Source organism: Diplotaxodon limnothrissa, linkage group LG23 (assembly GCF_057381915.1).
Source record: "Diplotaxodon limnothrissa isolate DT_005_m linkage group LG23, D_limnothrissa_male_GT1.1, whole genome shotgun sequence".
In the NCBI taxonomy this organism is placed as follows: Eukaryota; Metazoa; Chordata; class Actinopteri; order Cichliformes; family Cichlidae; genus Diplotaxodon; species Diplotaxodon limnothrissa.
The window spans coordinates 41481057-41506232 of NC_140617.1; the positions used below are offsets into that span (position 1 = coordinate 41481057).

Consider the following 25176-nt stretch of genomic DNA (forward strand, 5'->3'; position numbering starts at 1 on the left):
TTCATTATTTAGATTTTTATAATTAGCTTTCCCCCCTCCATTTGTTTCAAAAACAAACAGATCTGCATATCACAGTTTAAATAACTATTTTAAATAAATTATTTCTTTGTGGTATCTTATAAACGCTTAAAAAAAAAAAATTGTCCATAGTTTCTGTACCTATTTTTTTAATCTTCGATGGATCTATTAATCCGCTTTTAGTGGTGTCCCTTTGAGGTCATTGCATTGCATTGATTTCAGTTTGTTTCCAACTCTCCACTCATGTAATGACCGGACTTGGAAAAGATACATATGTGTAAAATCATATGTGCCACAGATTTGATGCTCATGAAGGAAACAACATTTAGCTCTATTTATTACAGCTGTGAACGATCAAATCTGTGGCACGCAAGTTTAAAACCTGCCTCTGTGGGGGGTGTTTTTTAGGTACGTGGATTTATCGACGGCTCACAGCAGGTGATTCGCAGGACATGCTGGTGCACAGCTTCTTGTTGCTGGGGCTCTCACTCTCAGTCTGTCTGCTGTGCTTTCCGACACAACCGTCTGCAATAAATGGCACTGTGGTTAAAACTCGAATCAGCAAAGGAAAATTGGCTGATTCATAACTCCTTTCTGTAATGTATCTGTGAAGATGGTTAAAATAAAAAAAGGCATAGGGTGCCACTTACTGGCAAGATGAAAAGCTGGCGCTGAGGACACTGAAGGGCTTCTTTGCCACTGTGAGGACAGATAAATGTCAGATTCTTTAAGGACATGTTAGCCTTATCTTCAAAAAGCAAGACATCCAGAAGCTGCTGAATCAGAGATCCCCTTATGCACCAGAATAAATTAACATACATCTCCCTTTTCAACATATTTTCCGAGTCTACGTTTGCTATGTTTGCTGAAGTAATGACCCGTTTCTGCACCCTGGACTTTACTGTAGCTGCAGAAATGTCTACATTGATGGAGATTTGATATACTCCAAACATCAAACATAAACAGTATGAAATAAAAGGGAACAAAAACAAAACAAGAAAAACATTGTGGACTCACTATGAACTTGCTGATGTTCTTTAGGGTGCCAAATCGCAGGTAGGAAATATCTCCCTTATCTTTGTCCCGGTCCTGGTCAGAGGTGTATATGTGTGTGATACCGGCTCCTCTGATCAGAGGGACACACTCATCACATGGACACTTGGTTACAAAAAGCATGGTTGGCTCATCCGGTTTGATGTCTCGTGTCCTGAAAGGAGGAGGAACACCTATCAAGCGATGATGAACACTGATTTTCTGCATTCATGTTTCCCCTCCCGCCATTTCTGACAAGTTCTGACCTGAAGGTGAGGGCGTTCTGCTCTGCGTGGATAATGTATCTGTATTTACGTCTCTGGCGATCCTCCTGTTTGGCGTCCATCTGAGGGTACTCGGCGTACTGCGAACCTGCGGGGTAAGCGTTGTACCCACAGCCCACCAGGTAGAGACACCCTGTTCTGTTACAGCCAGCCTGAGATGAGGGGACAGATCAAAATACTACATTAACAACATCAGTGTGGGTGTTAAATCTATCGGTAGCTCTGCTTTAAATGATGAAATAAAATGTTCTTAATTCCATCTGCATTATACCACGGGCTGAAAAGCAGCCCCAAATCACAACACGGCCTCGACTGTGTTTTACAGATGAGTGTGGACACTCACTGTTGTACCCGTCTCCTGACCTCTTCCACACTGAGCTCTCTCTCTTTGTCAAAAAACACTCACCATCTCAAACTGTCCAGAGAGAGCAGCCGCTACTGAGGAACGCGTTAGGATTTATTTGAACATTTTGGGCTCATCATCATGACATTTGTCACAACTGCATCCACCCACACTGAAAACCTCAATGCATTAATACAATCATCCATAAATGGATTTATATAATCCAATTTTGTGCAGACAAAAAAAAAGAAAAAAAAAACTCCTTCTGTACGAGCCTGATGTTATTAGGTTTTGTCAGTTTGTCACCTTGTAATCTGGTGTCAAATCCTACCCGAACTGGCACACAGAATTGCCAACAGTCTACTCTTGTGATGAATTAACGAGTTAAATCAAATCAAAAGGAGAATAGTTGAGCTCACCGACTGTCCTTTGGCCCAGATCACAGTGCCCACACCCACTTTAGGATCCTCTGAAATGACAGTTATGCATGTATAAGAAGCTGGAAACAAATAGCAAACTATTGACAGGGTCATTGTTAGAAATGATCATAACCTTTACGACATCACTCAGGAAAAAGTCCTGCAGCCAAACAGCAGTTGTTATGATGCTTGTCAGGCAATATGCAATAGAATGTAGAAGAATGTAGTGTGTGTTATGAATAACCAAACACACCTGTCCTGTAGGCCAGTAGCCTGGCCTGGATCATGCAGTGACGAGCCACTTCTTGGGGCACATCTTCATGACAAGGGGGCAGTGGCACTGACGACTCTTCCCTGGTTCACAGAAGGGACACGATCAAATGAGCGTCAAGTACAAGCGCGTGGCGATGTCTGTGCTGACAAACAGATAAATTTGAGAGTTTCTAACCTGTAGAAGCCGTAGTGTTGCTGTGGCACCCCGGCAGCCACTGCAGCTAAAACTTCCACAAGCTCCCTCATGTTGTTTCTCAGGCTGGAGAAGTAAGGCTCCACGCAAAAATTCTCCAGGCCCATGTGCTTCAAAATCTCCTGATGCAGCTGGGACTTACGAACCAGGAACTGTCTGGAGAAATCCTTCAGGCATCTCATTCGTTCTCTGGAACGACACAGAATATTTCTTATAAACGGGCTGAAAATCCAGCTGTGGTCATCCAGCAGTTTCGCGACTTGAGTTTGATTCACTCAATAAATATTTCTCCTCATTCTGGTTAACTTAAAGATGAAAGACGTTCTCTAATTATTTCTGCAGAATAATCTTTGCTTTGTGCCTCATCTACAGGTTTTCTTGCCCTTTGATGGCTGAAGTCTGACCAGAGGTTAAACTAGGATGCAACGGAGTTCCAGCACCTTTAAATATTAAGTAAAAAATAAAAATATATAGTGGGCGGTTTTATACATAATAACATCAAGCGAGTTTATTCTTAATATCTACCTGCCAAACCCCACACTTTAATTCTGACCAAACCTACGTCAGGAATTTAAGTGTTAGGAAAGCAATAACCGTCCTACGACTGTTCATAACCACACAGCTGAAATAATTTGGTTCTATACATTTACTCTGCTCTCATGAATCAGATACAGATTTCAGGTTTCTCTCTGCCACGTCATTCTCATATTTAAGTTAATTCTGCAGTCACTACAGTTACAAAGCAAACAATTATTTTGACTTCATTTGTTTTGATGCACTTTAGCACACTACACTGTAATATAAATAATGATGTGCACATTTATTTTATATTGTTTGACACTGATTTATGAAAACTGGACTTTTTTTCCCCTCCGTTTTCTTGAGTTAACCATCTGGTGTTCTCATCAGCTGAGATTTCTGCTTCAGGTTCAGTTTGTTTGGGGTTTTTTTGGTGCGTGTCGAGAACCTCCTTGGGTTTCCCTCTAAAATATACCAGGCAACTGAGTATAACTTATTAGAAAGAGAATTCAGCACATAGCTCAAAAGTGCTGCTGTGCAGAAGCAGATACAGTAAGTATAGTAAGGTACCTGTTGAAAAGCTCCTCTGTGTTCTGCTTTGGGTCGTCATCAGTGATCCTCTCTGTGAAGTCACAATTTCTGGACGTCTCGGTGACAAACTGTGCTAGGCCGGGTGCCAGCGGCTGCAGCAGCATGCAGATGTGAGGACGGCTGTTGGACTTGAGCTTCTCTACTGCTACAGCGTCTAGTAAAGCTTCCTCTGAGATGAAGTGAGCTGGACCGCAGTAGCTGGGATTGTTCATAGAGGTGGACTTCAGAATGCTGATCTCAGGGTCCCCGGGCCAGAAAGAGATCTGACTGACTCCAGCTGGAGGAGGAGAGCAAACAGCATTTATCCATCTTAGTTAACTTTGCCCGGGAATGAGAGAACAGAGCTCCAAAGTTCAGCAAACTGCTGATGTAGTTTAATGCCGATAATGCAGTTTACAACAGTACGGCAACACCTGTGGGACATATTCAGTCATACGCTCACAGTAAATAAATATATCATTATGGTGTCAAAGTCTGTCCTGAGTTTCTAAGTGTGTTCACTTCTCAATGTGTCATTCCTCCAATCTGATCATAAAGAGGCTGCTCGCCAAGTCTTATAAAACAGGTCCACTTCAAAGTAAATGAAAGTAAATGAAAGGAGGTGCAGTACCAGAAAGGCTGCATTTATTCTGACTACAGTTAGGGTGGTGCCTCAAAGTGACAGCAATGTGGTGGACTCCAAAACACACAGAGGCTGGAATGTGTAAGGGTGAGACAACAGAAGGGCAGGTACTTTGGTTCATGCAATCACAATCAGTCATAATCAGTGGGGCGTACATGTCACATTGCATTTTTGATGAATTTGTGTCATAACTATGTTTATAAAGCAGGCCATTGGTCCAAGATATGTAGTTCTGCCTGATCAAGAACATCTCGTTATTTGAGAGTGTGACACAGAAACACATTCACGCTGCGTGTTGTTTTTAGGCTCCCTTAATGCCGTCTACTCATTCCTGCATCATGCCTCCTTCTCCACTCACCGTTAATGATCATCTTCAGGCAAGTAGCGCAGGGTCTCCTCGAGAAGTACAGTTGACAGTCAGCCAGGCGAGCACCATGTTGGATGATGGCTGCCTGTCCAGCGTGGAGCTCAGCTCCTGAACAATGAAGTCCCACCACTTTGCTTTCCCGCACCACCACCAGACCCATCCCATGGAGCTGAAGCACAGTACAGCTACAGTTATTAATTTTACACACAAGTGCTAGTAAAGATGAATCGCTCCACAGAACTTGATGATTTTTTCCCTAGATTGCATACATCACTGTGTTTTTTATATTCAAACTAACCTGATTACCACCATCCTCCTCTGTTTGCTCCTGAGGGAATAACTCCATCCATAAACTCAGCAAGGTGAAGAGGTTTACCTTTGACAACCTGGGGCCATGACCTGAAGCAGAGACAAAGCTGAATTAAGCCATCTTGTGCACAATGCTTTCCTGAAAAGCTGCAGTAACACATGCTTGGATGAGAATATATACCATGAAGATTACTAATGTTTGCATGGTTTAAAGGCCCCACCGAAGCTAACTTGGCCTGTTGACTGAGACTTAGAAAAATATAACATTTATTTCAGATACACGCAGGTGAAGACCTATGTGTATTGATCTGAGGATGGGGATTTTGCCATATAATGTGAATAGGATAAGATGATCGGCCAAGTCTAAGATAAATATATGCAGCATTGTGTAATGTGTAAATAAAGGCTGTCAGCCGTGGCCATTTAAAGTGCCTCTCTGGTAAACTGTATCTCATGAAGCTGCGGTTTTGTGGCATGACAGAAGGGAAAAATATGAAGCTAAACTACTGGAAGAACTCTTCCTCCAGTTGGCTCACCTTGTATTTTGCTGTCAGTCTGGGTGCTGCTGTCTCTTGTTTCTCGACACGGTGTGGACCGGCCCGGATCGGCTCGGTTCCATATTTGGCTTTCTTCCATTCAATCAATCTGTCAGCTACAGAAAACGATATAATACGTCGACCTGACGTTCAGCAAGAGAAGAGCCGGATGAAGCTTTCTTTTGGTATCCTTTTTACTGTTAAGTTGGATAGTCACATGAATACTATTTTCAACCGACGCTTTCAAAATAAAAGCATAAAAAGACACCGATTTGGTAAATAAAGTTGCACCAATAAAGAAATTCACGTACAAATATGAACTTACACTTCAGAATATTTTTTTTTTATAACGACTAGTTAAAGTCACGTTGAAATCCGATGAGTAACGGTAACTCTCAGCAACCGGTGACTTTTTAAGTTACAGTGTTACAGTGCTAACATTACTAGCACTAACTCGCGTATTATGGTACAATGATTCTTAATAAAACACTGTACAGCCGATAAATACTTGAACGAACGTAACTTCATGTCTTTCTACCGCAAGCAGAAACTGCCTCCCTCTTATTTAAAGGGGAAGGAGCCGTTCTTCTGTGACTTCGCTAGTGGACGGTATCTTAACAGTTCCGGATTTCTTCCGGAAATATTTTCTGACGCTGTCACATGGGCGGGGCCAATTGGTTGGCTGTCAGCACGCAACAAAGTACTAATCATTTCAACTGCTAAACATAAGCAGTTAAGCCCATACACTTTTCCGAGCCCATACACTCTCTCATTCTCCACAGAGAGCAGTGGCGCATACCTGTGACATCACTAACCCTTACCTTACGTTGTCTTAAAGACACACCACACAATTGTGACTGTTACAAAGCGTTTTTGAACTAAAAATCAAGAATGTGGGATACTGTTTGTCATTTTATTGATAAATACATTTCATTTTTATACATTTTATTAATGAAAAATCTACTAAAATTTCACCAAAATGTACCACTTTTTATAAAAAATTTCCTTAAGTGATATATTCTTTTTAAAATCTCACATTCCCATCTATAATTTTGATTTATAGATGTTATATCATTCTATTTGCATGTATATTTTTCACGTTATCATTTTGCCATAAAACATAATTGTTTGCATCAAAGAGCCAATAAAGAGCTAGACAATAAAAAAAATACAAAAATATACAAGAACAAAAATTGTTATGACAAGTGAACAAATCAGATTTAAGAAATATTTATTTCATCACAGAAATATAATCCCCATAGCTAAATTAAAAAAGTAAAATAATACAGTATGTCTCAAGTATGTAACAGCAACAGAATAATAATGCATACCCCAAACACTGCAATGCTGTAAGCTGAATATAAGCATGGACCTAATGGTTTTATAAACTTCTCCTAAACGATGAAAGTATAACAAAGAGAGAGAGTGTGTGTGTGTGTGTGTGTGTGTGTGTGTGTGTGTGTGTGTGTGTGTGTGTGTGAGTGAGAGAGAGAGAGAATACAATATGCAAATCAGTTTTACTCTTCCAGTTTAAATTACTTCATAAAAAAAAAAGAAGGAACAGCTCATAAAAAACAAAACAAGCAGAAACTGTAAACCTAGACCTCATTTCCCGAAAACAATGATTTCCACAGAAGCTCTCAAAGCATCCTAAATTACTTTCCAGCCTGAACTGAAGCTGTGCTTAATAATAAATAGCAGTTCTGCTTTAGTTGGAGCGAACAGAAACTCCTCCTCAAGCATCTGAGTACATCAAGAAATAGAAACCTATCAAGGAAATAGAAACTGATCTCACATTGGCTTTACTGGGAGACGGCATGGTTGACATGTTGTCCTAAAGGCTAGGACGCACAGGGAGTTTTTGGTCATCAGACGACAAAGTGAAAGAATGAAAAAAAGTGCTTCAAAGCATTCCTCTTTCTTTAATATGCAATGTATCCTGTAGCTTTGTTTAGTGCAATTTCTGCTCCATATATAGAAAAACCTACAGAAACTAAGATGAATTCCTCTTAAGTACTTTTGTAGATTTATTTTTAATTTGCCCGAACACAGAAACCAACCTGTAATGATGAAAATGCTAATAATGCGGAAACCTGAGCAAGTTTCCACAGTACAACATGCCTTAGATACAACACATTTTACTTGCAATGGAAGAAAAAAAGGAGCTAATGTCGTAATTTTACCAAAGACGGTTATTTTTCTTAACTGAAAAGCGCAACTTTCTCAGTCTATATATTCCATAGATTTTTGAATAAGCTTAAAAAATCAACCTCTTAGTATTACGGAATATAAAGAGATGACTGTAGTGCTGCAGAGGAAATGTGAGGCAGAATGAACACACCTAGTAAAACAGGTTTTAACTTCCCAAAATGTACAAAGGACATTTACCAAGCAAGCAACTCATAACAAACCACAGAAGGCTCTGCATCAGCTGTGTATGTCATGTATATGTATGAGTTTGTCTTTATCAATCAGTTGCTTTGAGTTAAATACAAAGAGCTGCTGAATACCAAATTAGAGCCTGACTTATATAAGATATCTAAGGCCGATACAGATATTTGGTGATTCAAAAATCTTACAGTCTGATATATTGGTCAATATTTTTTTTTTCATTTCAGAGAAACTCAACAAATCAATTTCCCTAAATTGCTACGTTATTTACTCTGCTCAGATCAGCTATAGGTGCTCCAACAGGTAATGCCAAACTTACCCTGTGTCAGCTGGTGGACAAACTATGCAATGTCAGCAATCATAACATGGTAGAAGGGTCTTTCTCCCATCTCCTCGTTACTTTCTTAAGTTTTCCTGTATGAACGCAAACACTAACAGACTGGCAATTAATCAATGCAATCAATTCACCAATAAATTGGGCTCTACTGCTAAGTGTGTGAAACATGTTTACATTACAGTGTTCATCTCTTTAGATTAGGTCAGTAGTTTATTCCTTCCAGATCTTTGGTCCCTCACATGAACTTTTCCAGAAAGTAAATGAACAAAGCAAACGCTGCTGAGAAAAAATAAAAAAAATTCAAGTATACGTAACATATGTAAAGAACTTCCACAGAAAAGGCGCCATGGGTTTGGCCAAAGTGCTCATTTTAGATCCACAGATAACGCAGCTTAAAATCCAGTTTAAGCATCTTGTGAATAATGTTGTTTAAGTGCTTCTTTAAAGTATATATAAATAAGTATTTCAAGAAAGGGCCTCCTCTTTTGTCGTGGATGGGATCAACAGGAATGTGAAAACTGTGGTGTTGCATTCTGCTGCTGCACACGCAGCGTGACCAAATCCACTCGGTCATTAGTTGGTTTTTTTCTTTCTTTTTTAGGTCGCAGGAGCCTAAAAGCACCACTCAGTTCTTGAAGGCTCCACAGCGGCTCGCTTTGCTGATAAACTCCTTCAGCATTGCTCCGTCTACCTGCCAGAAGGCTTCGGTCTGAGTTACCCGAGTCAGGTGGTTTATGCAAAACCTGAAACAAAACTCTTCCAGGTCCTGGAAAATCAAACAATAGAAAAAATAATAAGGAGATTAGATTGCAAAAGAAAGAACAAACATTCCGATGCTTATTTTACAGGGTGTTAAACCTTGTAATCCCTGACAGTTTTCCTTTGCTGCTATACCATAGTGCAGACTCGGGCAGACTGCCATCACTCTCAGACAGACTGGTGAAGGTTTGCAAATAACAGCTGTCTAATATTTAAACACAGACTGATTGTCAACATGTTGCAATCACCGTGTGAGTGCGCTGATCAGTATAATAGAGGACCCGACTCGACTGCTTGCATTCTTCTACACAGCAAGGTTGCTGAGCGGCTGCTGTGAAATTGCTGCCCTGCAGCAACAACGTCACGAATTCTGGAGGAATTTCTGTTCAGGTGTCTGAGGTTCTGACTCTGAATGTGTGCAGTTAATATAAATTTCTGTTTATATATGTGTGTACGTCCTTCATTTTGGCCAGTTTATTACAGTTAATCACTACATTATCACAAACAGATTGCATGTAATTGCAGCCTTGACCCAAGCTCAAACTGATAGCAGACTAACTGTCGTATTGCAGTTTTATTGCACCCAAGTCATTTTTGAAGATTGACACTGACTGTGAGTCGTCGCAGACCTGATCCACGTCTTTAAAGCAATTATTTTAAAGGCAACAAGATCACAAGCTCATGGCACACAAACATTTTGGTCGTCTGGTCCAAAATGTGAATTTATCTACCACCTCAGCTTATCCACCTGACAAACCTGTTTATAACTGTACCTCTGCGTCGTATCGTATGGCAGCAGACAGCAGGGTGAAGGCGTTTTCCACAGTGATTCCTCTCTTGATGATCTGCTGACACAGGCGTTTCAGGCGGTTTTCACAATAAGAGGTGGCCAGGTCCAACAGGCCTGCAGCACAACACACAAACACACACAGTGTCAAAAAAAAAAACATCCTTCTACACACTCTAAGAACACATTTAACAGTTGCATTCATACTAACCAATGGCATCCTCAGGCGAAAGGTCAACAGTGTCTGTGTAAAGAAACTGCAGGAAGGACCTGTAGACGGGATACGAGAACTGGCCAATCTCTATCACGTCCTGCTGATCCTCCGTCCACTGGGAGCGAAACATTGAACGGAAATGCTCGCACCTAGCCGCGATAAAAATACTTTATTTACAATGTATACAAATGGTCAAATAGTCAAAACCTGACATGTTAAGGGCTGCCAACAAAAATCACAGGCTGCCTTAACTGCCCTGAAACAAAGCACAGCTACCAAATGCATCAAGGCTATCTTTCACTTATAGCTATGTGGATAATAAACACACCTGATCTTCAGCACAGCTTTGTGAACGTGGATGTATTTGCCATCAACACTGAACTTGAGGTCAGCCGTTTCTGGACTGTCGAACTCTTTCCTCAGAGCCTCTGCAACCGTCAGGAAGTCATCTTGCTCTAGAAGAAAACCCCCCCGCAGTAGAAACAGTTCTAGTACTTAGACAGCTTTCATTTTTGTTTGTTTTTTACACAAATAATCCACAATTTGTTGTCTCTTCTCTCACCCATAGACATGAGGCGCCACATAACGGATGGCGTAGCGAAGCAGGCAAAGACGTCGTCTGTGTTGGTGAGGTGCGTGAGGTGTGGCAGGACAATGGATTGGCCCCGGCACTGACCCCACATAAAAACCTGGAGGAGGAGTGAAATGATAATGCTCCTGGATTTTTTTGGTCTTTTTTTTAGAATAAAGAATTCCAGAAACCAAAGAAATACAAGACTGTGCATCACTTTGAAAGATGAATGCTATACCTGCCCACTTTGGGTCTTGGCTGCCGACGTGTGTGTCGAATGGCATGCTGCCACCTCGACGACCCTGCCAAATTAGAGACACAGGGAAGCTTTTCCTTCTTAATTATTGTACTGAAACATGTCAAAAGTCTGAAAGCTGTTTTGCTGTGGCATGATTTGCCCCAAAATATCTACAATTAGGGAAAGAGCATTGTTTTGTTTACTGCAGACGACCACTTAAGACCAGGAGCGGAGGCAGAGGTACAGAGGGAGGAAATGAGGACAGGAAACTAAATATTAACAGGAAACGTCCGACACCCTTCCCTCTCCTTCCTACCTCTCTTTGTCAGCCATGATGTGCACAGGGCTGAGGTGGTTGCTCTTGGTGCCAGTTCCCAGTTGACCATAGGTATTTGCTCCCCAGGCATATAGCAGCCCTTTATCGGTTAGGGCCAGGCAGTGTCCATAGCCCGATACAATCTGGAAGGTAGGGATGGATTTAAATGCGGCTGATAAAAAAAAATTACCCAATCAGATGTCAGCACAAATCATGAGTCATCTTCAAGGCAATTATTGATATTAAAAACTCATTCATGTGGTTGTTGGATGTCTCACCTGTTGAATGCACATCCCTTGGAGTGCAGCGACACGGCAAGGTGTCAGCTGATTTCCATTGTTGCCAATTCCCAACTGCCCATTTCCATTGTAGCCCCAGCCGTAAACCTAAAGAGAAATAAAAGCCACCCTGTTTACCACATCAAGTTCAGATTTCTCAATGAGATCACTAAGAATTTATTTAACATCACCTCTCCATTGTCGACAAGAGCCATAGAGGAGGTTTGCCCACACGTGATGCCCGATGCATTCTTGCCCTGCAGGCATCCGGTGACCTTCCTGGGGTAGGGTTGGTTGGCTGTGGAGCCTGAACCAATCTGGCCACAGTTATTATATCCCCATGCAAAGACCTAGAGAGGATTGACAATGTTGTAGTGTGAGAAAAAACACCTTTCTCAGAATGATGTTATTGATGCTGTACTCTGAGTTGTTCTGTTTGAGTAACATCTCAAACAGAAAAACTTGAATGTACATGAACAAACTGGGAAAAGGATGCAATACTTAACGTACACTTAGTAATATTTTAAATGGCAACAGCCTTTCCAGCTTACCACACAAACAACCCCATTAGCTTTAATGCCGCTGGGTTAAAGACAGGCTTCTTAGTGTGACACCTAAAGGTAGTGATGGGACGTTCTGTATCGAGGCTTCGGAGCGTGTGTCGAGTAATGGAGGGGGCGTTTCCGCGAAGCGCGTATCGAGGCTTGCTTCATTTATGGGAGGAGCTGAAAATGATGACGTCCGAAGCCTCGCTGCCCGGCTGTACCACGTGACTGGTTCATGAAGTGGTTCGAACTTTGCCGCGAGATATGACAGCGATACAAACCCCTCAGACTTCATTCAAAAATGTGGGTGTTTGATGGAGAGTTGCGGTTAGTGAGAGTTTGGAGACCGTTTGGAGGTTTATGAGAGTGAGGAGAGAAAGTCAGGAGAGAATGGAGCCAGCTAAGAAGAGGAGGATGTCCTCCCCTGTGTGGGAACATTTTGATCTTATTCCTCCCAACAAGGTATGTAAATTTCTACAGAAGATGTATTTTCATGATACTGATGGTGCAATACAATTTATGTTGAGCTGTCTTGACTTTTGTACAAGGTGAAGTGTTTTCTATGTGCCAGGGAGCTGGGATATAACAACAACACCTCATCCATGCTTAGGCACTACAGAGCTTTGCATGAGAATAAGGGGAACAGCGATTGTGGAGCAAGACCAGGTGAGCTATCAAATGCCATGATAATATAGCATGCAGTAATGTTACTAAATGATATAACAATATTATACAGCTGTTATAAGTTACGTATGTGATATTTATATTTGTGCTTTATCTTTATTGTCTTTCCTCAGGAGAACAATCTCAAATAGATGAAGACCTGGTTAGCATGGTGATTGAGGACTCCCAGCCATTTAGCATTGTGGAGGAAAGGATTCAAAAGATTTGTTAAATCATTAAATCCTAGCTATGTTCTCCCCACTAAAAAGGTCATAAAAGCAGTGAAAATTTAGTTTTTACAGAATAAAATGTGAACAGGCAGGACTGAGGCTCAAAGCCTCAGTGTGTAGCTGTCCATACCTCAACGTTACAAAAGCACAACCACTGTCCACACCCCAACCACACCTCACCTCACAGTAAATGATCATTTCCATTTCAAGCATTTCCAAATAATCATTTCCCATACTGCCACTATAAATATACACAGTATACTGCCATCACTACAATATACATGTTTTACACACTCCTTTTGTTGTTGACATTTACAGGCTGTGTGCAAAATGCCACACTCTTCAAATTCATGCCAGCTATTATTTTTACGTCCAGTAGGTGTCCTGCTAGAGCAAATGAAGCTTCATGAAGCTTCGCGTTGGGGTGAACCAATTGGATGAAAAGCTTCAGTGCTTCATGGGGCTTCATCTGCCCATCACTACCTAAAGGCCTCAAGGTGGCAGGTCAAGGTATATAAGGGTGACCCCCTTAGGGCTAAACTTTTTATTTAGAGTGGTACATAAAAATAAGAATATTCTAATTTCAGTCATATTTGATGATATTTTATTAATTAAATTAAATTATGTGTGCCACATATTTCTTTTCATTACCTACTATTGCCATCCCTACTCTTTTATTTTGTTGTTTAAGAGTGAATGGAAACTGTTTACCATCCAGCACCATAGCACCAAATCCCAATAGCAGTCACCTCAATATGCTTTATATTGTAAGGTTACGACTGTACAATAATAGAGAGAAAACCTAATCACTCAGCTGATCCCCACTAGTAAGCACTTGGTGACAGTGGGAAGGAAAAACTTCCTTTTAACAGGAAGAAACCTCCAGAAGAACCAGGTTCAGGGAGAAGCATCTGCCAGGACCAGCTGGGGGTGAGGGGAAAAGAAGAGAACAGAGCGAGACAGGAAAAGACACGCTAAACACATTTAACGGTAATTTAAAAAATATATATAAAAAAGGACTTGCCTCTCCATCCAGAGTGAGAGCCATAGAGTGATGTGAGCCACACGACACCTCTTTCACTTTTTTGTTCTGCAGGTTAGCGGTGATCAACACGGGGGAGAGTCCCGGGTTGGTCGACCCATTCCCCAGCTGACTGTAACCATTGTGACCCCATGCAAACAGATGTCCATCTGCAACACATAAAAACAAATTTAAGCTGTCAATGTTATACAGGTTTTGGTTATACAGTGTCTGAGTTTCTATTTATGTTATTAGCACATTTTTTAGTTCAGGTAAACCCTTTCATGCATGAATTATGACAACCTGAATCAGGATTTTTATTCATCTTTAGGTATGAAAAAAAGATTTTTGAACTTATTTTTTTTAAACATTTACTTATTTATTTATTTATTTTTTTACATGTACAGGACCTGGAAAAACTAGTCCATTCATCATTCAGCATTCATCTTTAGTAGGCTTGATTACCGTAACAGCATCTTTACAGGTCTACCTAAAAAAATCAGTCAGACAACTACAGCTCATTCAGAACTCTGCTGCTCGAGTCCTCACTAAGACCAAAAAAGTGGACCACATCAGTCCAGCTCTGAGGTCTTTACACTGGCTGCCTGTCCGTCAGAGGATAGATGCTGGTCTATAAAGCTCTGAATGGTTTAGGACCAAAATACATCAGTGACCTGCTGACCCAGTATGAACCTTCCAGATCCCTCAGGTCATCTGGATCCGGTCTTTTATCAGTTCCTAGAGTCAGAACCAGACACGGAGAAGCTGCATTCAGCTTATATGCTCCATATATCTGGAACAAACTCCCAGAAAGCCTCAGATCAGCTGAAACACTCAGTTTATTTAAATCCAGGTTGAAGACTCACCTGTTCTCAGCTGCATTTGAATAAAGCACCAAATCCACACTTTTAAGCTTAAATTTCAAAACTTACATTTTAACTACCGGTACTGATTTTATCTACTGTTCCTTTTTTCCCCATTGTAAATCATGCTTTTTATTTGTTTTTGTTTTTTAATGTCTCTGTTAAGCACTTTGAATCAACTTGCCGTTGAATTGTGCTGTATAAATAAACTTGCTTTGCCTTTTCAAAGGGTTGATGTGTATACATTGTATGTCCATCAGTTGATGTGCATACAACTGATGTGTATGGACTGACACATCAGTGTCCAATGTAGTGGTTTATGTGCAAGTACACCATCAACACTGACACAAATACAAGAAAACAGCCTTTGAATAGCTGACCACTGTAGTGACCACTATGCATGAAAGGGTTAAGCTCATATTAGTGACATTTCCACTGTTCAATAGAAAAAAGTCAACCTTTCTGTAGAAATTGACCAATATTGAGGACATGACTATACAGTGAAATGCTTATGCAGCAGGATGAAAACATTGTATAAATATAAAAAAAACAGCCTACCGTCAGTAGCCAATAGGACATGAGGTCCGCTGCCATAGCTCACACTGGCTACCTTCTTCCCTCGTAGGAAGTCCAGTTTCTTCGGCATAACAGTGCTCAGACTGTCTCCTGTACCAAGGCAGCTACTGCAGTTTAACCCCAACACAAACACCTGGAAACAGTAACACACGTTTCAAAATACAGAGACACAGTGCAGATACACATTTAAAGTGCTGTGTTGTAGGTTATCAACAAACACAAAGCAAATAGATGCTCATTGTGTGACTTATGCGTTTTGATTGAGATCAGCTGTGCTCTGGTATGGTGGCATTCAAACAGGAAAGTGAAAACAATGCAGGATCTCCTGCGGCATATTTTTTCTTTCCCCACAAAACACACGCTTATGAAATAAACCTTCACATAAAAAGCGCACTGGAGGCATTTCACACAGCAAACCCCATCGGCTTCATACGTTTTCCTGTTGTTTAAACTGTCACGTAACTACAGAGCAAACGACACACTTCATGTAAAGTCAGAATTAGATTCAGGCACAAATATAAGGAAGACAAAACAAGTACAATCATTCGAGTGCTATTTAAAGAGCTCATATCATAAACAGAAACTATCAAATGTGCACTCCTCACCTCATTTCCATGGGTGATATAGATTGCTTCATTGGCAGTGGTGCCAAAGACACAGGCCTGTCGCACTGTAGCTAGTTCCTGAGCACTCAGCAGGTAGAACAGGGGCCATTTACTGACATCCATCACCGCTCCTGCAAAATTCAGTCTTCCTAGCTGGGAAGTAGGAGGAGTCAGGGATGATCGGGGAGAGGAGGAGGGCACAGGAGGGGGATGACGAGGGGAAGGGAGGACCCGAGGAGGAGGCGATGGTGGTGGTGGCGTGGAGCCAGAAGAACCATCCCTGCTGTCGCTTTAGACAAGACAAGAAATATATTAAAGATAAATAGACAAAGTTTGTTTTTTAAACAGTTACATTACTATAAAGAGGGGTAACATTTATTCTTCTTCTCTTGAAATGACAGGCAAGTATTTGGCAAGTTCAGAACTACATCAAATAATACCTGTATGTCTTGGGAAATGCATCTCAATCTCATGTAAATGAGGCATAGCATGAGGCCAAAGCAATAACACATAATGTTACTGTTAAGCTCTCAACTCCTGAGAAAAGCCAGCGAGCTGATATTGGATATAGCTGATAAGCAGGGACGTTTTAAATTGCTACATTTTTTTCCACCTTAGCCAGCATGATGATAACAATAATAATAATAATAATATTAGCAATAATCGTAATAATAACAATAATTTAAAAAAGAAACAAAACAAGCATACTCTAATTTACTGCTCCCCTTTTTTTTCAACCCTACGTAGAAAAACTTTTAATTTCACTCCTTAAAGGCACCACAGCAGCAAAGCTAACTGCGATTAAAAGCTTGTGATGAACGGAGAAGCTAGTAGCTTAGTTAAGCGCTTTCTTGTGCTCTTCCTACCTAAAGCATCGCTCCATAACAACGAGTCGACTGAGAAAAGACAGACAGCGACAGCGTTACGGCAACAACTTTAAGAATAAAAACGACTACTTCTACAGCGTGTAAACTCGTGTTAATAAATACATTTACCTGAAAAAAAAATCGCTCGTCCGGTGTTTACAGTAGCACAACCGCCGAGCCGCATCGAGAGTGGTCTGTTGTTCTTCTTTGCGCATGATACGCGCGGTTGATTAAGCGGGCGCGTAGGAGCACCACTGCCCCATCCGGCCCTCAGTTAAATAACACCTAGATGTAGACGTGCACTTACCAGCCACAGATGGGGATAACGCTCACGGCCCGAACCAAAGCCGCAATTCTCCTGTAATAAAATCGATCTTCAACGAATTTATTTTTTTTTCAGTGTTATTATATTTATCTACAAATACTTAAAGGTAGGTATACTGGAACAAGTCAAGTTTTTGCAGGTGACAAAGAAATAATTATAACTAAAGCAGTAATGTTAGGTCGTGTATGAGTAGTTTTAAGCATCACTCAACTTACAGGAAAGACGAAATAATTATATTCTAAGTATATTTAACTAGTGCCTAAATTCTGGGTATTTTGCAGGAAAGGAGACATAAATTATACTGTAAGTAATTTTAAGTATGGTGTAATTTGTGGGAAAACAAACAATATAAGTGCACTGGACTTCTTGGGGGGCAGGCTGTATTATGGAGTGGCTTTACTTGGTCTAACTTCCAGGTACTTCCAACTTCTGTACCCTCCTTTAAAAGTTATGTTTGAGCTGTGATTGTGCAAGAAAAAGGTTAGACTAGGCTCCATCACTGTGAGGTCACATAGTCCTACACATTTTGATAGTACTTATTTTTTCTTGTTACTTGGCAAGGGAGAACTGTCCTTATCACATTTATATTGTTTAAAACAGGACAGTTGAATAAACAGCATTACTTAGCACTTAGTTCCTCCTACGCCGAGCGGCGCATCAGCATAACTCAAATTAAATAAAGTTTTCAAAAAAAATAATGCTGTGAAAAGGCAAGATTAATCCATTCCAAAATATGGCTCACACTCAAGTATTTTAAATTTTGTTTTTCTACAAAATTACTATGAAAAGTGGAACTACTTAAAATTATCTAACTACTTAAATATACTTACAATATAATTATTTCTTTGCTTCCTGGGTCATGACACGTGACCCTTTTATTCTAGTATACTTACCATGAAGTCTTTGTCGACAAATATAATTACTTTGTAACTTCAAATAAAATAACTGAAATTCCTTTAAATTACTGAGGAATTATGCAATAGTTGTGGGCCGTATTATTACGTTACCCAGATGGGCAACAGCTCTCGTGGTTCTGTAATGGTCTGAGGTCCGAAACATACCTTTTACAGTCCACACTGTGTGATACTCCTGTCAGCTATTCACACAGGCTCACCAAAACTGGACAAGTGGAAAAATGTTGCCTCGTCTGATGAGTCTTGATCTCTTGACAATAAAGCTGACTTTGACTGATACTCACAAGTTAAAATTCCTTATTTAAATCCCCATATGTGGGGAAAAAAAGCTGCATATAAATAAAACATTATTATTAAATTTCTCTGACCCCCCCCCTCCAAAAACAACCAGAAAATGTGTCCTGTCTCAACCACCTTGTAGTTCCTGTTTATGAACAGTAGGTGGAGTACTGGCACACACTGTAGCATTGGGCTCTTAAGGTTTAATGCGCTGCAACAAGCGGGGTGCTTTCCAAGTGAACAGCAGAACATCAAGGCTTTAATACGGGGTCAGTTCAGTCTGATTGAGTATAAAAACGCATTTGTGGTTTGAAAACAACAGACTAAACTAAAATAATATTCACTGAATGATTTTGAAATTTAGATTTTCAGTGCAATAATAATGCCTCCAGTGGACCACCAACAGGTAGTTGGCCAGAAGGAATATAATTTATTTTTCTTTTTTCAAATACTACAAAAAAAAAAAAAAAAAAAAAAAAAGGGGGGGGGGGGGGGGGAGTTTTATATCAAAAGGGAACGTGAAGCCTTACAGATGATATTGTCCAATTAGGGTTCCCCTTTTCATGCAGTTGTGGTCTATTCTGTTACTTAGTGGTTGGTTATATGATATTCCCTGGATGGATGCAGGCCATGTTGTGTTTTTCTCTCTGAGCTAACAGGCTCAATGCTAACCCAATTCTCAATAGCATGGTGCCCATGACACGCTCCAGGGGCAGTCTAAAAATCCACTATTCAAAGGAAGTGTCACTTTTTATACAGTAATAGGTCTTTGCTTTAGCCAACACATGATGTATTTCGCTACTTGTGTACTTCCGTCGCTCTTATCTGCCACCTACAGCTGTAGAAAGCTTCTTTCATAAATATACCCAAACATTGTCTGTGTTGATTGTCAGACATCCAGGTCATGGAAAGTCCATTTGGGCTTTCATCAAATAGGCAAAGATACACAATAAAGAAGGGAGAAACAGAAGGACAAGTGGAACAACATTGTTATCCCAGCAGGTTTATCATAGAAAGTCAGGTGAATCTTCTCCAAGCATGACTTCCCAGTGCACTTCAGACCCAGCCAGCCACTTAGACAAAAACTGGTTCATCCCAAAGACAAAGCAAACAATGTTGTGTACCTTTACAGTGCAGCAAGGACTGCTCAGAACTCTGCACTGGAGAAACCAAACAGCCATACATATGCTCGACCTCATAAACACATGGCACAACATAGAACAGCCACTTCGACAGGACGAGCTGTACGTCTGCATCTGAAGGCCAAAGGCCACTCTTTCGAGGATGCCAGAGGAGTTGAAGTAGCCACGTATGTCCACTGTGAACAACCATTTTTGAACAGAGGGGGTGGATTACAACACCAACTGTCTGCCACCTACAATTTAGTTTTGAGATCCCTTCACAGGTGCCTTAACGCCCACTCATATCTTGCGTCAGGTGATCTCATCAGGTCACATGATAGGTTGAGGCAAGGTCTCACATGGTTTCATCCAAACCCACACCCTTTTTCACACCTTGGTTCATGTAATGAGGTACATGATCAATAGTGGGTCAACGACCCTCTTAAAATACAGCTCCCACTAGGGCCTAAATACCTGGGACTCTCCACCATTAGGTCTTAGAACTGAAGAAGCTTCTCAGATGAGAGGTTGAAATGTCTTCAAGAAACTTAAAGTCCAGTCGCTTAGAATACCCCAACATTATTAATGTTTCCCCAATTAAGCATAGTGATATATCTGATACATACAGCATAAAAAACCTATAAATTTCAATCAAATATAAAAGGAAAAAAGTCTTTTCAGAGGCATTACTGCAGTGTCATTGCTGTCAGATTCAAGTGAGTAAAGATCTACAGCAAAGGCGGAATCTTAAGTGTCAGCTTTTTTCTGATTTAAACGATCTCTTTCACTGTTGTAATTAAGTCACCTGTCTCCTGGTTCCTTTTCTTATTGTGAATCCTCACCGGCTGTGCGCGTGCCACTCTCTACATGTCTGTCTTTTGCTTTCATACTTCCTCTTTTTGTCCCTTTACTCCTCCTAACTCTACTCTCTTTCTCTTCTTCCTTCCCCACTCCTTTTACTTTCCCTTCTCCATTGTTCTTGGTGTTCTGCATTCATTGCATCCTGTGCACAGATTTCTTAAATCCAAACACACACACACACACACACACACACACACACACACACACACACACACACACACACACACACACACACACACACACACACACGCATGCTCTGTAGCTGTTGTCACTTTCAGCTGAAGCAGCTCTCTGTGCGCAGGGATGATATTTTGCCCTTTGATGACAGCAATCCCATGCTACAGCACTGAAGCCTTCAAAATAAAACATAGTGGGAACAGAGAGTGAAAATAACATTTGCCAGACCTCACCCATGCTTCAGTAATAAGTATGTATGTGTATCTTAAATAGGTGCAGCCATATAGCTACAAGTCTAGGCACAAACAAGCAGGAGACAGGGCTGTTTGTGGGGACCATTATACTGGACTCATTTGCCAATACTGCATTGCAGCAGAGAATGAGATTTGTTCCAGAAACTTCAGTGTTTGGGTGTAATTGCTTATCTGTGCCAGCACAGAATTTCTCTCTTCTCAGCATGTGCCTGACAATTAAAATAAAAATGCAGATGTCTTCTTGCTCAAATGTACACCAAGCTGCTTGACTGTTATAGTGCAGTGAAAGGACTAACTCCCATGTGTAGTGTTACGTAAAGCAGTTTCACCCCGGTTCTATTTTATTCCTCGGGCATCCAGAGACGGCACCGGACTCAGTAGTCATTTCACAAAACCTTTCTTTATCTTCAGTTACGCATGCACCTTCTAGAAGGGGAGATGTGCAAGGCCGGTGTCCCTCTGCAGATCTTCACTTCTTTGTTTGTTACAACCAGTTTTATAGAAGCGACCCCATCGTAAAACCCACATGGTGTGTTGTAAACCCTGTGTTTGTGTATGTATGTGCGAGCACGTGAGTACCTGTGTGTGCGCGTACCTGTGTGTATGTGTGTGCACGTGAGTGAGTGTGTGTCTCTGTATATGTGACTTCCTGCCGGTCATAAAAGTCCATCTCCCCTCACCCAAGCTACACCAAATTCCTCTACAAAACATACAAAACATATTACAAGCACTGAGACCCCCACTCTGCATCCACTGGGCCATTGACCTCTTGTTGTCTTACTTTTACAGCTAAGCATGTGGAGAGTCTCCTGCAAACCTACTTCTAAGTTATGACAAGTTCAGGCCTATAGCTAAACCAAACTAAAACACACAGACATTCACCAATCTACAGCTGGACCCCCTCATCTAAGCAAATTTAAGCGCACTATATTCTAATTATGTTTTCTTTTACTCACAGTAGTAATAGCTTAAATCCAGCATAGCATTAATTCAAGCAAGGACCAAAGTCAAGCCTGGGCAGCCCCGACAGATCGGGTGATCTCAGTGCCAGCCAACATCAGTTGATGGTGCAACTGCACAATGTCGCGGTCCTGGATTTTTCTGAGTATTGTTTGGGATTCTTATTTCATATTTTCTCTTTTGTTTTCGATTTGTTCCTTGGTTCTTGTATTTTTATTTTTAGTTCTGGTTAGTTCCCTTATTGGTTCCCTTTACCTTCCTCCCACTGTCTCATGCATCTGTTAGTATGGAGTCTTGTCTCCGTCATGTTTCTTGTTTTACTTTGAGAGTTGTTCTAGTTTTGCTTCCCCCCTTCCTTTGTAACTGTAATTGCCCCCCATTCTGTCTCCACCAGTGATTGTTTTTATCTGTGCTCCACTCCCAGTTGTTTCTTGTTGCCTTCATTTTCTCGAGTTGTCCATTGTTGCTGCCCTGATCTAGTTAACTTTTTCACAGTGAGTGCAATATTCTGCCTCCAGTCTCCAATCATGACACACATTCAGTGTGAAAATCTCATACAGGGCATGGTGTTCAAACTGTTTTATACTACCCAGAGTTCTTGGGCATCTGCAAGCTGCTTTGCAACCCACCTTCCATCAACCAAGCTTCTCCTGTTCTGCTTGGGGAACTGTGTGAAGAAAGAAGAGGAGGAGAAGTGGCTGGAGTTTGGAGGCACTGAGTTGAAGCCAGGCAGGAGGAGCAGATGATTCATGAATGTAGTGAAGGAGGACATGCAGAGGACTGGTGGGACAGAGGAAAATGGGGTTAAGGCGGTTAGGTGGAGGAAGATGATCCATTGTGGTGACTCCAGTGAGCCTTCTTCTGGTAAAATATCTAAAAACAACAACCAGGATTTTTTTGGGCTCCACAGAAAACTACCAAAATGCTGAAACCCAGGACTGAACCAGCGACCTTCAGATCTTCAGTCAGACGCGCTCCCAGCTGAGTTATTTCAGTGTGTTTAGCACCAATATGTCAAATAGCCAAACTGCAAAATATAAATGACTGCAGATGGCATTCTTCTTTTCACGCTAAATATTAAATTATTTATATTTGATACACTCATTGTGGGAAAATGACCGGTAGTATTTTTCTGATGATATGTAGATGTGAAAGGTAGATAATGATCATGTGCAGCTGGGGCAACATGTCCCACTGCAGTACTTTCAATGAAGTCTACATTTGCAAACTTTCAATATAAAATAGAAAGAGCAAACGTATAGTTATTATATTCTTTTGATTATATGTTATGATGAAGCAGGTTCTTGTTAACAACAGTTGTAAAACAATTCACAGAAAATGAGAAAAATCCAAAATCAGAACACAAAATACTTATTCTTATAATACATAATGTGGTTTTTTATTAATAATGGGCATTTTAATGTATATTAAGTTGGAGAAAATTGTCATTCATCCAACCTTTGATCAAGTATAAACACCTCTGTAAGATCTGTAACTGAGAAACATCTTGGGGCTTAAAAAACATAACCAATAATAAATATCCTTAAAAGTGCTTAAAATTCAAAATGCGCTGGAGAAAGAGTAAAAGCCCAAAAACAGAACCTTGCAGAGCACCCATACTCAGAAGCAGCCACAGAAAACAATGGAGAAATATTTATTCTCAATTTGCTGAGGATTTTTGCTTTGTTTTTGTTTTTTTTTCTACAAAGAAAGCAAAAAAAGTTTTCAGTCATTTGAAAAAAAAAGCTGGGACAGTAGCTGGAGCAGGAGTAGTATTGATGAATAGTGTTAGATAATACTTGTATGCTGTAATAATAATACTGTAATAACCAATCTGGACAGCTTAATGGTGTAGGATTAAAAAGTCAGTGAACTCCTTTAAGAACAAGCTATTGGTCCAAATGGACGATATCTATTATTAATAGAAACAGCCCAAGTTGAGTTGGGGACGTAAAAAAATCAGGGTTTGATCCATGAGGCTCACAGATTCAACTCATTGAGGGGAAAGAAGGTAAAACAAGCAGAGAGTCTGGATGAACTTTCTTGGGGTAGCATAGCCTCGTAAATCCAAGCTCTGCGTGTCCAGGCAGGGATATTGAAGAAAAAAATCCATTCCAGGGAAATCAACTGAGCATTGCTAATCATAAACACGCTTCCATGCTTCCAGAACAGTCTGAGCTTCATCTGGATGTCCGCTCTCTTTTCCCTCACCTCCTGTGCAGTCTGTCTGAAGCCAGGTGGGGTCAGCTGAGGCCACCACCCGGCAGCAGAAAATGTGAACGACTGACCTATGGGGATAGGGTATCTCCATTCATCATACAGAATCCAATAGATAAAACCTTTCCAATGAGAATGTTTTAAAGAGATTTAAAGGACACTGATGTGGACTGATCTCAGACTATCTCCAGTGATCAATTGTGGATGTCCCAAAACAAATCTGGATAGTATCGGTTACCAAAACAACAGACCACAATCTATAGTAAGGTTTTAAAGGGCAAAGACTGCAATATTTGAGAACTTTAGACTGTTCAGTACGTTTGAAGCAGTGGTGCAGACGGGTCAGCAATGGAGGATTTATTTTACTCATGACTTCATACATATGCTAGACTTCATATCTTCACCTACAATGCTTCTATTTCTTTTCTAAAGTATGACTTCTTCTTAAGTTACCAATCTAACACCTTCTTTCCTGTCAGCTCCAAAAGGCGGATTTAATTGCATCGCAAACATCAAAAGCATTGCATAAAAGTCCCCCACCCCTCAGTAAAAGTGCTGTTTAAGGCTTTTAAATTGACCCATTCGAAGGCAAATGAGCCACAAAGCTATCCAGAGAATGGATAGTGTGTTTTAAAAGCCTCCCAAGAAAACTCTAAACACTAATGTGTGCACTGACTCTTATAGTTTTTTTTTTTCATTTTAAATGATTTCTCTCAGCAAAATGTAGACATAGTCAGTGTTTTATGAACTACATGGACATTTTAGTCACTGACACAGCAGGATAACAAAGAGTTATAACGATCAGTTTCCCTGGCCTGTGTGAGTTTGACAGGCGAATGCGGATTCAGCACTCTGGACAGCGCCAGCTCTCTCTGAATACAAAATCACTGCACCATTTTTAGCCGGTATTCTACAGGTCCACATATCTGGAGGTTCTGGAGAACTGAACGAGCGAACCACACAAGAGCAATCGTAGTCTACCTTTCCTATAGACAGCAGGTTATATATGAGCTAAACGCCGGCCCACTGGTTTTAAACGACTCAATCAACAGGTGTGTGCATCTGGCAGCAGTGAAGCCGGAAATTAAACAGTCGGATATGTGAGTTTAGAGCAGCCATTACTGGGTACAAATAAACAGCAGACAGACAAAGGCAGGCGGTGGTTTCCACCAATCAGTGACCTCGTGTCACCCCTGCCTCCAAAATGTTGCTGATTGCGGTTCTGTGTTTGAGGCAATCGGAGACTGACGGTGTGGAAACCACGTGTCTACACTTACTGGATGCTGCGTCTGCCAGTACGCC

At 40.9% G+C, this 25176-nt stretch overlaps 2 protein-coding genes across 2 annotated transcripts; both read right to left on the reverse strand.

Moving 5' to 3' along the window:
- Positions 1 to 148: 148 nt before the first annotated feature.
- Positions 149 to 5660, reverse strand: cdadc1 (cytidine and dCMP deaminase domain containing 1). The gene is made up of 11 exons (XM_085348029.1): positions 5507 to 5660; positions 4960 to 5060; positions 4653 to 4830; positions 3652 to 3949; positions 2545 to 2751; positions 2350 to 2450; positions 2097 to 2146; positions 1317 to 1486; positions 1036 to 1225; positions 669 to 717; positions 149 to 543 (listed from the first exon to the last, which is right to left on the reverse strand). Exons 1-11 carry the CDS (start codon positions 5604 to 5606, stop codon positions 437 to 439), a joined length of 1551 nt encoding a protein of 516 aa, XP_085204155.1. The 5' UTR covers positions 5607 to 5660; the 3' UTR covers positions 149 to 436.
- A 2371-nt stretch (positions 5661 to 8031) lies between these two features.
- On the reverse strand, positions 8032 to 16951 carry rcbtb1 (regulator of chromosome condensation (RCC1) and BTB (POZ) domain containing protein 1). Its single transcript, XM_085347324.1, has 13 exons — positions 16896 to 16951; positions 15901 to 16189; positions 15278 to 15428; positions 13860 to 14026; positions 11589 to 11747; positions 11398 to 11505; positions 11120 to 11262; positions 10804 to 10867; positions 10557 to 10683; positions 10323 to 10449; positions 9992 to 10143; positions 9767 to 9897; positions 8032 to 9000 (listed from the first exon to the last, which is right to left on the reverse strand). The coding sequence occupies exons 2-13, from the start codon at positions 16021 to 16023 to the stop codon at positions 8860 to 8862; spliced, it is 1593 nt and encodes a 530-aa protein (XP_085203450.1). The 5' UTR covers positions 16024 to 16189; positions 16896 to 16951; the 3' UTR covers positions 8032 to 8859.
- Between the last annotated feature and the right edge of the window lie 8225 nt (positions 16952 to 25176).

Excerpts from the sequence above, each read along its gene's own strand:
- cdadc1 (XM_085348029.1), bottom strand. The coding sequence starts at position 5,606 with ATGGAAGAAAGCCAAATATGGAACCGAGCCGATCCGGGCCGGTCCACA. Across the intron at positions 4,831-4,959 it reads AGGAGGATGGTGGTAATCAG|CTCCATGGGATGGGTCTGGT; the intron begins GTTAGTTTGAAT and ends ACTGTGCTTCAG. Across the intron at positions 2,147-2,349 it reads GCTACTGGCCTACAGGACAG|AGGATCCTAAAGTGGGTGTG; the intron begins GTGTGTTTGGTT and ends CTGTCATTTCAG.
- rcbtb1 (XM_085347324.1), bottom strand. The coding sequence starts at position 16,023 with ATGGATGTCAGTAAATGGCCCCTGTTCTACCTGCTGAGTGCTCAGGAA. Across the intron at positions 11,263-11,397 it reads AAGGGATGTGCATTCAACAG|ATTGTATCGGGCTATGGACA; the intron begins GTGAGACATCCA and ends CCTACCTTCCAG. Across the intron at positions 9,001-9,766 it reads CCATACGATACGACGCAGAG|GACCTGGAAGAGTTTTGTTT; the intron begins GTACAGTTATAA and ends TTGATTTTCCAG.